At 38.4% G+C, this 15,005-nt stretch overlaps 1 protein-coding gene across 19 annotated transcripts in view; it reads left to right on the forward strand.

Annotated features, from left to right (window-relative positions):
* Window positions 1-15,005, forward strand: part of NFYA (nuclear transcription factor Y subunit alpha) — a 29,584-nt gene that overhangs the window by 11,629 nt on the left and 2,950 nt on the right. For 10 of the 19 annotated variants that reach the window (XM_084890293.1, XM_084890296.1, XM_084890295.1 and 7 more), the window contains 6 exons: window positions 2,465-2,611; window positions 5,263-5,394; window positions 8,422-8,527; window positions 9,968-10,134; window positions 11,749-11,922; window positions 12,730-12,831. In XM_084890293.1, coding sequence (XP_084746419.1) covers window positions 2,465-2,611; window positions 5,263-5,394; window positions 8,422-8,527; window positions 9,968-10,134; window positions 11,749-11,922; window positions 12,730-12,831 — 828 coding nt within the window. The remainder of the gene's footprint in view (window positions 1-2,464; window positions 2,612-5,262; window positions 5,395-8,421; window positions 8,528-9,967; window positions 10,135-11,748; window positions 11,923-12,729; window positions 12,832-15,005) is intronic. The other 9 variants (XM_084890281.1, XM_084890284.1, XM_084890283.1 and 6 more) reach the window with 1 other exon arrangement.

The raw sequence follows: 15,005 nt of genomic DNA on the forward strand, positions 1-15,005 counted from the left end.
GATAGGAAAAAATTCTTACAGTGACATCAAAACCTATTTAGAGTTCAAGTTCTGTGTCAGATTGCAAGATAAAATTTCATGAACTTTGCTATAATAGTAAGGAGAAAATCATGTGCATTAGCTAGGCTAGATTGTTTTTATTAAAAGGGTAAATCAGGTACAAAATAATCATTGTACTTGGAAAGTTTTATCTAATCACTAAATCTCTTGTTAATCTCTTTACTATTTTCTAGGAAAATAGTGATCTTTTTTTTTTTTCATCAGATCTGCAAAGATCATCCCATACCTCTAGATTGGATATAAGTGGGATAGATATACTTTCTATAGGTCTTAGGTGGTATAGCCACTGTAAGAATTCTTACTTATTGTGGCTATAACAATTCAGTTCCCTAACATGTTGGCTAAGTTAAATATTCAAATTTGGCATGATATTTTGGCCAGTTTCAGTATAAAATCAGAAGCAGGAGCATTAGTCTTTTCTGTGTCTGTAGGTTACTTTGACTAAAATGACTGTATTTTTTAGAAGCTGGTAAGACTTCAGTGCCCTATCTTTTTCATCCACTAAAATAGAAGTAGTTCAAAGTAGGACCTAGAATGTAGAACCACTAAACATCCTGCAGTTAATTACCCATTATTGTAATCATTTTACTTTACCGTTTCAGCCCCACTCCCACACCTGCCACTCACAGTGTTTGATGATGCCAATTCTGAACAACAATTATCCTGAAAGAACCTAATCTTGTAGGTTCTTCCAAACTATAAATCTCAGAGTTCAGCAGCTTGTAATTTATGTTTTCATGCTTGCTTCATCTTACTGATATGTAAAATAATACTGTCATTAACCACTTTGGAATGGGAATGTAACATGCTCTTAACTGTATGGCTTTTTGTCTGATGCATGTATCCTTGCAATCATTCATATGTTGTAAATACGAGTGGGCTTCTTGGAGTCTCAAATGGTTTATTATGTGTGCTCACAGCATGTCAACAAGGGGAAAGGTTAAGATGACAGAGAGCTAAAAAATTATTATAGTTATGCCTTAAAACTTGTATTCTTACATATGTAGATTTTATTTAAAAGAAGTGGAGACAATTTATGGAAATAATAGAAACTATTCCTTAAAGGTTTCATTAATTTGGAAAATTTTAAATACGTAGTTCTTTTAATTATTCATGCAATAAATGTTCTGAAAAAAATCTTTCCTGCTAAAACATACGCAGACATTGGTGTAACGAGGGATTTGATTGGGGGTGGGGAAGTAAGGGAAGAAAGAAGCAGTGGAATCAAATTGTAAAGTTCTTAATTTTAAACGAATTTCTAAATGAGCAGTTTCACAAAAGCTAGGATTTCGAATATTTCTAAAGGTTCTGGAACACTTGTGAGTGGGTGCTTAATATCTAATTTACTCCTATAGGTCTGATTGATAATTTTATTGGAACATTTTTTTCCCACTGGCATTAAGAATGACTGTTTTAGTCATGCAAATTCTTTTGTAATATTATAAGTAATTTCTCAAAGATAGAATCAGAAAATGAGTTTTTGACTTTTAGCTATTCTGTTGAACATTCACTCCATTTCACTTTTTAAATGGCTTATATTTTGGCTCTAGAAAGGATTCTATTACCTAGGTATTTTTTATTGGGACTCAAAATGTTACAACAGAGCATTTACAATGGCCTGGCTTTTAGAGTTTTCATGGGAGCTTCAAAGTTGGAAATTTTTTGATATGCTTGAGTGCTTTGTATAATTTCCATATTTGTCATTGCTTCTGTTAAAATTAAAATAACTGGAGGTGCTGCAGGACCCAGTGCAAGGAATTCCATCGCAGATACTACAAACTGATCAGAAAATATTTCTAGGCAGTTTTTACTAGTAGGCTCTTTTCAACAACAACCAGAATATAAGGTGAAAAGAGTTAAATATGTACATTTCATATATGCTTGAGAAAGGGTGTTCTGCATAAGATTCCAGAGTGGCTTGCTACCCAGCCTCCTGCATTGCTGTATAGTTTGATTTACTCCCTTAGGTTATTTGGAACTTATATTTAACCATCATCACCACCACTAGCTACCCTTCTCATTGCCTCCTCTTCAGCCCTCACTAGAGATCTTTCCTGGATATTAGTCTAAAAAGGCAAATAGTCTTGACATTTGTTTAAACGCTTCTTATGGAGTAAGCCTATATTTGGTGACAAATGCCTTATATCTATTGAGACTTCCCAAAGACTGGATATACTTCATTATGTCTGACTTTAAAGTATTCCACTTGGCCTCTAGTTAAAAATACCATAGATGCTTGAAGAAGATAGGACTTTAGACTTATTATTGGGGGGTGGGGTAGGAGTAGGCTCTCCTGCCTTTCCCCCCTCTAGCAAGGCAGCAAAATAGTTCCAGTAATTGTCTTTTAGTAGAAACCATTTTGTGTCTTACGTTATTTCATTGTACTCATTTTATTTCATTCTAGGTCCAGGGGCAGCCATTAATGGTGCAGGTCAGTGGAGGCCAGTTAATCACATCAACTGGCCAACCCATCATGGTCCAGGCTGTTCCTGGTGGACAAGGTCAAACCATCATGCAAGTACCTGTATCTGGGTCCCAGGGTTTGCAGCAGGTGAGTGGTATGGAAAAGTGTTTAGGCAGAATATCAGAGGTTTTTAAAAGAATAGTTATTATAAGCTGTTTGATAATTGATATTGTTGCACTTAATTGCTTCCTACCCTCTCTTTGCATTTAGTCAGTAGTCCATCTTTGTAGTACCAGTGGTAAAGCAGAACTAGACATAAATTGTACATCCCTGTAAGGACTAATTAGACATGATTTTTGAATCAGTGTGAAAATATGGAAATCTAGTTTTATAAAAGTAATTCATTGGGTGAGCATTGTTGGCATTTTATGTCATTAAGGGAGGAAATTTATAATCTTCTTTTGGTATTCTTGTTTTGGCTAGAAGTGCTATCTTTTTCATTTCTTTAAGTCATCTAGCAACTAATGAAAAAAGGATATTTCAACCCATACCCATCACACATACCATACACTATATTTGGAGCAAAATTTAATAGCCTTTTTTTAAATTGAAAATAAGTTAATAATATTTATCACAGGAAGTTAGGAAAAGAACAAAATGAGCAAAAAGTAGGTTAAAATTACTGAAGAAGAAAACCAACAAAAATGTAGACAGTAAATAAAAACTGATTCTTTAAAGAGATCAATAAAATAGCTGAAACCGGTTTGGCTCAATCGTAGAGCGTCGGCTTGGGGACTGAAGGGACCTGGGTTCGAATCCGGTCAAGGGCATGTACCTTGGTTGCGGGCATATCCCCAGTAGGGGGTGTGCAAGAGGCACCTGATCGATGACTCTCTCTCATCAATGTTTCTAGCTCTATATCTCTCTCCCTTCCTCTCTGTACAAAATCAATAAAATATATTTTAAAAAAAAGAGAGAGATATCAATAAAATAGATAAATCCAATGGAAAGACTGATTCCAAAACAGAAAACAAAGGTAAAAAAGACAAAACATGTAGAAGAGATTAACAGAAGTAGGTAAGATGTTACATGCAAATATTAAAAGTAGAGTGATTTCTATCAATTTGGCAAAATTAAAAAAAAAATTATTATATCCCGTTCTACAATGGGTGTGAAGGAAAGGAAACACTCATTCCGTAGGTAATTTCAAATTCTGATGTCATTTGGAAGGCATCTTACTCTTAAATACATAAACCTATCCCACTTCTGAGAAACCTATAGGATGAAAAGCATTGATATATAGGGAGAAATATACAAATACATTTATTGCAACATTGTGCTACCAAATAAAGCTGTATTGTAACTTGAATGCCTATTAAAAAGAATAAGTCATACGATATTCATATATGAAACAGTATGTTAAAAAGAATAAACTGTTGACATAGAATGGTGGTTAATACTAAAGTACTTTTGGCAAAAAATAATTTGCACGAAAACATATACTATGTGATATTATCTTTGTAATTAGTAGCCAAAGCCCTATGTAATACATGTGTTTGTTAGCATGGGAATGGGAATGAGGAAGAACTATTAATTTTTACTATATAGATTTTTTTTTAATAATTAAAGTGATCACATTGGTGTCTTAATATTTTTGGAGGAATTTAATACAAGTTGAAAAATGCCGTGATCACACTGCTTAACAATTCAGACTTCTAATTTTTCCACATTTCTTTGTTTTGTTTTTTGTTTTGTTTTGTTTTCAAATCTTCACCTGAGGTTATTTTTTCCATTGATTTTTAGAGAGAGTAGAAGGGAATATGAGAGACAGACAGACATTGATGTGAGAGAGACATCAATCGGCAAACCTCTGCCCTGCCTACGTTATTTTATTTTTGCTTTTATAGCTAAGGTTACTATAAATTTATTTGAGCATGATAGTTTTATTTTCAGTTGAATTCTTAGGGTAGTTACTTTGGAGTGGGGAAATTGCTTGGCTCAGGAGTAGGAACATTTTTAAAGTTATTGGCACCCTAGCTGGTTTGGCTCAATGGATTGAGTGTCAGCCTGTAGACTGAGGCATTTCGGCTTTGATTCTGGCCAAGGGCACATGCCTGGGTTACGGGCTTGATGCCCAGTGTGGGTATGCGGGAGGCAGCCAATCAATGGTTCTCTCTCATCACTGATGTTTCCCTCTCCCTCTTCCATCCCTCTAAAAATCAATGAAATATGTTTTTTGGAGGAATTTAATATATGTGGAATCTAACAAGTCTTTTCTGACTGCTCACTGGCTAAGCTCTGATATGTAACTCGCGGTGTTTTTGGTCACTTGGGTAATAAGAATCCAAGAAGGTGATCTAGGGTTTTTCCACCTCACTCCTGGAAGGGAAAACGAAGGTCTGCTGCTGGAGGGGCTAAGAAATGTCATATCCTGCCCTAGCCAGTTTGGCTCAGTGGATAGAGCCTCAGCCTGTGGACCACAGGGTCTGGGTTTGATTTTGGTCAAGGGCATGTACTTAGGTTGCAGGCTTGATCCCTTGCCTTGGTTGGGGCGTGTGTGGGAGGAAACTAATAGATGTTTCTCCCCCTTCCTTCCACTCTAAAAAGTCAGTGGAAAAATATCCTTTGGATGAGGATTAACAAACAAACAAAAAAAGCAGAACAGGAGTTTTGTTTTGGTTTTTTTTCTCTTCACAGTACTTTCCGCTTTGTAGAGGAATGTGGATAACTAATAATCCAGGACCAAATGATACCAGTGTCAAAGGGGTACTAACCTTTCTTTGTATTGTCTTCCACAGATCCAGTTGGTCCCACCTGGACAGATCCAGATCCAGGGTGGGCAGGCTGTGCAAGTGCAGGGCCAGCAGGGCCAAACCCAGCAGATCATCATCCAGCAGCCCCAGACAGCCGTTACTGCTGGCCAGACCCAGGTAATTCCACTAGCTCTGAACACAGCACAGCTGATTGAGAAGGGTCAAATAGCTGAGCCATATATTTCACATGTAGTAGAAATGAGGGAGAAAACCATAAAAAATATATATAGAAAGAGAACTAAGATAGCTACATAGGTAAACACCTGAACTTGCTGCCGCGCACAAATCATATCAAGACTACAACTAAAAGACAAAACGAATATCATCCAGAGCCATGGGAATGCTGGCTGAGTGGAAATTCTACAACTAGAAGGAAAGAAAAAAGCACATTAAGAGGTCTGGCGGTGATGCATGCAAAAGGGGCTGGCAACTGGGTGCACTGTGTCTTTTTCTATCAGGAGGGAGTTACAAGCTCCTGGCTGCTCTGACCTCCAATTCTGGGTGAGACTCTGGGGGCCCAGACTCATACGGGGAGAAACTAACTGGACTGTCTGGCATCGGGGGCCGGAACGCAAAGGCAGCTTACTCTCAGAGGTGCTTGTAGCACTTCAGGGCAAAGCTGATGGTAGCCATTTGCTGTTTGCTCCACCCTGGTGATTCCCTGAAACCCTGCCCCATCCATTTTACAACCCCATCCTAGCTGTTTTCAGAGGCTTTTGCATATGAATGAACTGGCCTTTTGCGATCTAAAACCTAACCAACTGCCACTGGGTCAGAGAGCACCAGAGCTTCCAAAAGAAGGCCCAACAGCTTGCATTGTTTTACAGCTGGACCTCATCTGGGCACCTCCAAACCCCAAAGGAAGAGAAGGAATCTGCAGACCTCTCTGTAGCTCTTGCTGGATGGCCTCAGGCAGTGGCTGACTTTGCTACTCCTTGGAGATCCAAGAGCCAGTGTACCCAGTGGTCATAGTGAGACTATACAGATTACATCTCTTCATATCCATAATAGACACACTCAGGGGGGCAGACTCAGTGAGCACCAAAGCCCCACTGAAGCAATTCCTGCTCCATGAAGGTGTCTCCAGCACAGATGTTCTCCCATTATAGACACAAATGCTCCTCACAGCCAATTGGTCTGGAGGTCAATTCCTCCCAGTGATACCAACAGCAATCAAGGCTTAATTACCACAAGACTGCACACACTCTACAAAAGGGTACACCAAGAGTATCCACCTCAGGTAATTAAGGAGGCTGAGCCATTGGGCCCTATAGGACACCTAGCACACAAAGCCACTCTATCAACACAGGGAAGCAGCCAAAATGTGGAGACAAACAGGTTACAAATGAAAGAAATGGAGAAAAGCAAACTACTGGTCAAAACCATGGTTATAAGGTTACTCTAAAATCACCTAAAAACCTCCAAGAAATATAGTGAGACCTTCAAGGATATGAAAAAGAACCAATCAGAAATAAAGCAAACACTGACTGAAATACAGAATAATATTCAGCCCTGACCAGTTTTGCTCAGTGGGTAGAGCATCAGCCTGCAGACTGAAGGGTCCCAGGTTCGATTCCAGTCAAGAGCATGTACCTTGGTTGATGGCACATTCCTAGTAGGGGACTTGCAAGAGGCAGCTGATTGATGTTTCTCTCATCAATGTTTCTAACTATTCCTCTCCCTTCCTCTCTGTAAAAAATCAATAAGAAATATTTTTTAAAAAAAGAATATTCAGAGATCCAGCAGCAGACTAGAGGATCCCAAGAATCAAGTCAAAGATTTGAAATACGAAGAATCAAAAAAACACCCAACTAAAAATGAAAAAAGAATCTCAAAATATGAAGATAGTGCAAGAAGCCTCTGGGACAACTTCAAGTGTACCAACATCCGAATTATAGGGTTGCTAGAAGAAGAGAGAAAGATATTAAAAACCTATTTGAAGAAATAATAATAGAAAACTTCCCCTACCCGGTGAAAGAAATAGACCTACAAGTCCAGGAAGCGCAGAGAACCCCAAACAAAAGAAATCCAAAGAGGACCATACAAAGACATAATTAAAATGCCAAGGACAAAAGACAAAGAATATTAAAAGCAGCAATAAAAAAATAATAATAAAATAAAAGCACCAATAGAAAAACGGTTACCTACAAGGGAGTACCCATACAATTGTCATCAATTTCTCAACAGAAACTATGCATGTTAAAAGGGAGTGGCAAGAAATACTCAAAGTGATGAATACCAAGAACCTACAACCAAGATTACTCTACCCAGCAAAACTATCATTCAGAATTAAAGGTCAGATAAAGAGCTTCAAGCTAAAGGAGTTAATTACCTTCAAACCAGTATTATATGAAATGCTGAGGGTATTCTTTACAAAGAGGAAGAAGAAGAAAAAGGTAAAGTTAAAAATTATGAACAAAGTGACAACAAATATCTATCAACAAGTGAATCTAAAAATCAAGTGAATAAAAAGCTGATGAATATAATAGAATTGGACATAGAAAGGGAGTGGACCAACAATTCTTGGGGGGAAAGAGAATTTGGAGGGGTGTGGGAAGAGACTGGATAAAATTGTACGCCTATGGATGAGGACAGTGGGGGCGGAAAGGGGTTGGGTGGGAACCATGTGGAGGGGAGCTATGGGGTGAAAAAGGAACAACTAATAATCTGAACAATAAAGATTTATTTTTTTAAAATAATAAAATTTTAAAAAATAAAAGGGCGCAAAGGGTTTAAATCACTGTTTCTTTGTAGTCAGAGGCAATAGAGACCGGGAGGAATAAAATTCTAAAATCTACACAGAGAAAAGTGTGTGTGTGTGTGTGTGTGTGTATTTAAAAAAAAAAAAAAGACCAGCCCTGGCCAGGTGACTCCATTGGTTGGAGCACTGTCCTGTACACCAAAAGGTTGCAGGTTTAATTTCTGATCAGAGCACATGCCTGCATTTCGGGTTCAATTCCCAGCTAGAATGCATACAGGAGGTAACCAACCGATTGATGTTTCTCTTGCATCAGTGTTTCTCTCTCCCTTTCTCTAAATCAATCAAGTTACATCCTGGGATGAGGATTTTTAAAAAGAAAAAGACTACATGGCCTTTTGTGATATTTTAGAGTCTCTTAAAATGTGTTACAATTTTTCCAATAGACACAGCAGCAAATTGCTGTCCAGGGGCAGCAAGTGGCACAGACTGCTGAAGGGCAGACCATTGTTTATCAGCCAGTTAATGCAGACGGTACCATTCTCCAGCAAGGTAAGTATGCCCATTCATTTCTGTCTACTTTTGGGGGATTCATCTTTATCCCTTGAACAAATTATGCTTCAGGAATTTTGTGATCTCTACATGATATATTTTTGAACAAAAAAGATTTTCTCTTAAGTCTTCATTGATTGTTATTAGGTCCTTGTCACCACTACATGATCAATGTTCATTCCATTTGGAGGAATCCCTAAGTAGTGGTTAAAAGAGGATGTAAAATATAGCATAGGCAATATAATCAGTGATATCCTAATAACTATGTATGGTGTCAGATAGGATTGAGGTTTATGGGGATGATCACTTAGTAAGTTATGTAATGTCTAATTACTTGGGTGTACACCTGAATAATAATGTATGTCAACTGTAGTTGAAAAATAATTTTTTAAAAAGGACTGCTCATAAGGATTATATAAGCTTTAATCTTCTACTTAACACTTTCTAAATAGAAGATTGGAAATAGAAGTTGTTGCTTAGGTGTATTTTTATCAGGGCCACTTTTTTGTTAATTTATTCCAAAAATACTTATTATGTGCCTATTATGTATGTAGAACTTTGCTAAGAAAGAAGAGCTTCTCAAAGAAACTCTAGTCTAATAAGAGAGACATACATGTGAACAAAAAAATGTAGTGCAGAATCCTTATGGAGGTATGTTCTAGGAATAAATCATGCACACAGAAGGGAGGGATGAAATATGGCTTGAGAGAAGAATGTATTTCAAAGAGGAGGATATGGCTCAAACTGAACTGAAGAGCTTTTGGAAGCATTTGTCAGATAGATAAATCTAAAGAGGATATCTAACTGATTCCATGACTAAAGGTTTGACTTATGATTAAGAGTTACCAGTATGTAAAATCCAGTGGATGCAGTAACTGTGCTTTTGTTATGACTCAGGAGAGGGCCTGAACTGGATTGAGCACTGGCAGGAACTCAGAAAATGGTAAACACATTCTCCTCGGTGCTGCTGTTGATAGTTTGGGGACTAGGAATGCATGGTTTAAGCTTTAGGCCTGCAACTGGCTGATTCCTTGTCAATTTAGGATGAACAATTTATACGCTTATAAAATTTCTATCGTGAAGCAGATTGTCCATATGTACAAAAACTGGGCATAGCTATAGTCAGACTGACCCATAGAAGTGGAAGACTCCAAACTGTCTCGCCACCTGTTGAAAACTATTATTGTAATGCCAAGGAAAGTATCCATTTCAAGGATAGATTTATTCAAAGCTAGAACCAAGAAAATTAATTGGGTTTCAAAGATTGTGATTACATGGGTTTTATATAGTGAACCAGGCAGAGAGGGTGAGTGCTTTCCCCCCACTTATGCAGTTTAGTTTTTCCAAGGTGATTGAGTGTGTGCCAGATAGAAGAGGAACTAACTGTGTTCCCTTCTTTCTGTGTACCTGTTTTTTGTTTTATGTTTTATTTTCTTAAAGTTACAGTCCCTGTTTCAGGCATGATCACCATCCCAGCGGCGAGTTTGGCGGGAGCACAGATTGTTCAGACAGGAGCCAACACCAATACAACCAGCAGTGGACAAGGGACTGTCACTGTGACACTGCCAGTGGCAGGCAATGTGGTCAATTCAGGAGGGATGGTCATGGTAAGAATATTAATTCTTCAGCTCACTGTTCTCATCTGTAATTTCTTTTCCTACGTATCTGTCTTTGCAAAATTCTTAAACTTGCAATTTGATGTCTCTCATAAAGCTTGTTAATAATGTTGACCTCTTGGCATTGAACTTGATCCTTAAGACACTTACAGAGACCTATTTTTATAATAAACACTAGAGGCCCGGAGCACGAAATTTGTGCACAGGAGGTGGGGGGGATCCCTCAGCCTGATCTGCACCCTCTCCAATCTGGGATCCCTCGTGGAATGTCCAACTGCCAGTTTAGGCCTGATCCTATTGGACATTCCTCTTGTAATCCAGGACTGCTGGCTCCTAACCAGTCACCTGACTGCCTGCCTGCTCGTCCCTAACCGCTTCTGCCTGCCGGCCTGATCACCCCCTAACTGCTCCCCTGCCAGCCTGATTGCCCCTAACTGCCTCTGCCTACCAGCCTGATTGCCCCCTAACTGCCATGTGCTGACATGATTGCACCTAGCTGCCCTCCCCTGCCAGCCTGATCGCCCTTAACTGTCACTGCCTCAAGCTCTCCCCCCTCACCATGGCTTTCAGAAGATATCTGGTCTAATTAGCATATCACTCTTTTATTAGTATAGATTACAGTGAACTATAATTCATTGTGAGGACCTATTAGTGCGAGGTACTATTCTTGGTGCTGGAGATATAGTAGTGATTAATCAGATTAAATGTGTGATATAAATACAGTGAGAAGATAGAGAAGGAAAGTTGGGTGGTATGTGAAAGCTAAATCCTCTTATGTCTAAATAGAATATCTGTAAATAGTATCTAAAATGGATAAATTAAGAATTGAGTAGCAGAAGCCTGCACAGAGAGGAGGAAACTACCAGAAGAAACAATACAGACATTCAAAGTTAACGTTGGGAAGGGAGTGTAGCTAAGGAGACTTGTCTCATACATTTAGTACAGTGTTTCATTTTTGTTTATTTAGAAAAATTAGTCTTAAATTATATAATAAGTTAACTAAATTAGTTGTATAACTGTAGGCATTAAGTAGCACTTGGTAAATTTACCAATTTTCCATTGAACTGTTTTACCATATTGTCACACAATAGTCCTGGTGCACAAAATTAGTGCACAGGTAGGCTCCATAAGCCTAGCCAGTGGTCAGGGCTGATTGGGGCCTGCTGGCTTTCAGCCTCCCTTCCCTGGCTGCTGTCTGGGGCCTTCCTTCATTTCCGCACTGTCCCTTGGTGGTCAGCACACGTCATAGCAAGTGGTAGAACTCCCAGTCTCCTACTCCAACTCCCATGGGGACACGTTGCATGTTAGCCTGTCATATATATAGATGATTACTGTCTGGATGACTAGATGGCAGCAGACATTCCTAGAGAATGGAGCCATGCATGGACAAGAATTTGGACCAGATTATGTTATTTCTAAGTGTGGCTCCTAGGCCCCCAATTGATAGATTTGTAATGTTTGTTTAAAACGCATTTAATGTAAGTGTTCTCCAGGAAGTGCATTTAACTGAATGCCCTGTAAAATAGATTACCACAGTTTAAGAAACTGTTTCCTATGTCTATACTTTATGTCACTATTTAATAAACTGGTTTTCTCTCAACACAGATGGTGCCTGGTGCTGGGTCTGTGCCTGCTATCCAAAGAATCCCTCTACCTGGGGCAGAGATGCTCGAAGAAGAGCCTCTCTATGTGAATGCCAAACAGTATCACCGCATACTTAAGAGAAGGCAAGCCCGAGCCAAACTAGAGGCAGAAGGGAAAATTCCAAAGGAAAGAAGGGTATGTTCTACTTTAGGAATAAGTTAAACCTTTTATATGGTTTGTTTCCTTGAGAACTTTCCAAACAACTGAAGATAGATAGCTGGTTTGCTTTTTTGTTTTTTAATATATTTTTATTGATTTCAGAGAGGAGGAGAGAGAGAAACATCAATGATGAGAGAGAATCACTGATCAGTTGCCTCCTGCACACCCCACACTGGGGATCTAGCACGCAACTTGGTCATGTGCTCTGACCAGGAATCAAACCATGACATTCTGGTTCATATAGGTCGATGCTCAACCACTGATCCACACCAGCCAGGCTCATTGGCCGAAATGTAATTACATGGCCAGTTACCTGTAAATAAAGCAAAGAAATGCAGTGTTTTTACTAAGCAGCCATTTGCCCAACAAAAATTTAGCCTGTTATTAAAACAAAGGAGAGGATATATATTTTTTTTTTCTTTTTTTTCCAGGTATTATTATTTTACTGATTTTTCTTTTTTTTTCTTTTACATTTTTTTATTAAATTATTACCTGTGTACATATTTTAACATCCCCCCCACCCCCCGAGGATATATATATTAAGAGATAGTTATCTATGGGATATCTTTGGGGAGTCTTTTTTATTATATTTATTTAGCATTTACTTCTTATGATAGTTATATATGGTTAGCTATCCAGTGTTTTCTCTAAAGCTTTCTCCATAATTCAAAGTCATAAGTGCCTCTGGTGGCTTTGATCATTGCTTTTTTGAACTATTGAAGATGGAATTAGGTAACTATGCTGGTTCTAGCTAGTAGTTAAGTAGTTTATTTCTGGTTTTAGAAATATCTGCATGAGTCTCGGCACCGTCATGCCATGGCACGGAAGCGTGGTGAAGGTGGGCGATTTTTCTCTCCGAAAGAAAAGGATAGTCCTCATATGCAGGTAAGAAGACTTGTTACTTAGTATTTTCTCAGGTGGAATCTTTTGCATTGTCTAAGCTTTTCCCCCCAACTGAATCTTGACAGCAACCTAAAGCTCCAGGAAATAAAAATCTTATAGTTGAAACAAAGGTTTAGACAGATTAAAGTTTGCCTAAGGTAAAATCTATATATAAAAGGCTAAGTGTCTGTCCAACCAATAGCTATGATGTGCACTGGCCATTTAAAAATAAACAGCACTACGGATCTGGTGCCGATAAACCAACACTTGGCTTCCCCCAAGTGGGACACAAGCCCCAGCACCACCCTGGAGTGACACCCCACCAAATCTCAGCCTATGGCTGCCAAGACTCTGTAGTGGCAAATGCAGCCCATGTCCCAGCCCAGAAACTGTTGCTCTGAGCGCCTTGTAATTATGTCACGTAGCAAAGCCTCGCTTCCTCTCCCTAGCGACTAGCCTTGGAGTTTCCCAGCCAGGAACACAACTTGCTTTATAGCCAAATGCAAACATTTTATAGTTCAACCAAATATTTGTGAAGCATTTTCCCATGCTTCATCTCATTTTATCCTCAGAAGTCCTGGAGTAGGTACCGTGTTTCCCCGAAAATAAGACATCCTCCGAAAATAAGACCTAGTGCATGGAAAGATAAGACATCCCCTGAAAATAAAACCTAGCGCAACTTTGGGAGAAAAAAATTAATATAAGATATTGTCTTATTTTCGGGGAAACAGGGTAGATAGGAGACTTGGTAGAATCCTATTTTCATTAGCCAGACACAAATAATTATATTAAAATATTTCTTCTAATTAATTTTTTTTTCAATGTTCACGAATCCATGCACCAGAACACTAGTACTTTATAAAATGAAACAACTGAAATTCAAACCCAGGCAGTGAAATTCCATAACTTATTCTGTAACGGGTTCTTACATCTAATTCTACTGATTTTATTGTATTGACATTTCTGAGTCAATATATATTAAATAGAACTCTTGGTTTGTTTGTTTTTAATGCTTCAACCACTCATCTCAATATGTCCATCTACCAGTTACTAGAATTATCCAACTCTTCATTTTACCTCTAAAATGTAATCTGAATCAGTTTACTTTTTTCCCTTCCAAATGTCAGCCTAGTCTAATCCTCTCTCTTTTGGTTTATTTAATATAATAGCTGCCTACTGGTCTCCCTTCTTTCATTCTTGCGCTGCTATGGTCCATTAGCCATATTTTAGTGTGATCTTTTTAAATGTATATTATATCACATCACCATCTTGCTTAAATTTCTTCTACTCCTGCCCTTTCTCATTTGCACTTAAGACTAAAATTTAAAGTGTTATCTTGGCTAACAAGGTCCTGAATGATCTAGCTCCTGCCTACCTCTGACTTCATTTCCTCCTACTCCTTAATTTTTATGCTCTTGCTATAGTGTTCATTTTTTGTTCTTCTGCCATTAAGACCTTTGTTTTCAATATAACCAATTTGTAAAGCTTTTCACCCAAGTAACTCTCCTAATTCTGTGTTCTAACAATATGACATCAGTCAAGTTACTTAGCCTCTTTTAGCCTCAGTTTTCTTCACCTGTAAAATGGGGTGCTATTGATACTTCACAAGAATGTGAGAATGTCATGCAGTAAGTCACATTAGGCACCTACTTAGCCTAGTGCATGTGAGAGCTCAGTAAATACTATTAGTATTCTCATTCATTAATGAAGTCCAAGCTCCAGGCCTACCTCCTTCAGAAATCTTTCAGCTTATCCTTGGATCATGCTAATTGAGACTTCAGTGCTGTGGTGTGAAAGAACTGAAGGTGGTTACTATGGAGTATTGCAGAAAGCTTCCACAGACAAATCCTTGTCTTAACACTGTAGGTTGTGAGAAGCAGGAGGCAGAGTTTAGTGAAAAGAATATTAAATGGGTACCAAGAGATTTGGGAGTTAGTTCTTGCTAGGCTCCTGAGTAACTTATTGATTCTAGTCCAGGCAAATCACTTATACCCATCTGGACATCCGGTTTATTTGTAACCTCTAGGTTACGCTGTAACCTTTTAACAAAGTGCATCAAAGTAAATAAATCCCAGTGTCACTTAGCTCTGCTAAGTGCTCAGCATTTAAATATAATGAGCAGAAAATAATGACCAAAAATATATCTATACAGTGAGTGGCCAGATTATTTATGATCT

Source organism: Pipistrellus hanaki, assembly GCF_964339955.1.
Source record: "Pipistrellus hanaki genome assembly, chromosome: 7".
Classification (NCBI taxonomy): domain Eukaryota; kingdom Metazoa; phylum Chordata; class Mammalia; order Chiroptera; family Vespertilionidae; genus Pipistrellus; species Pipistrellus hanaki.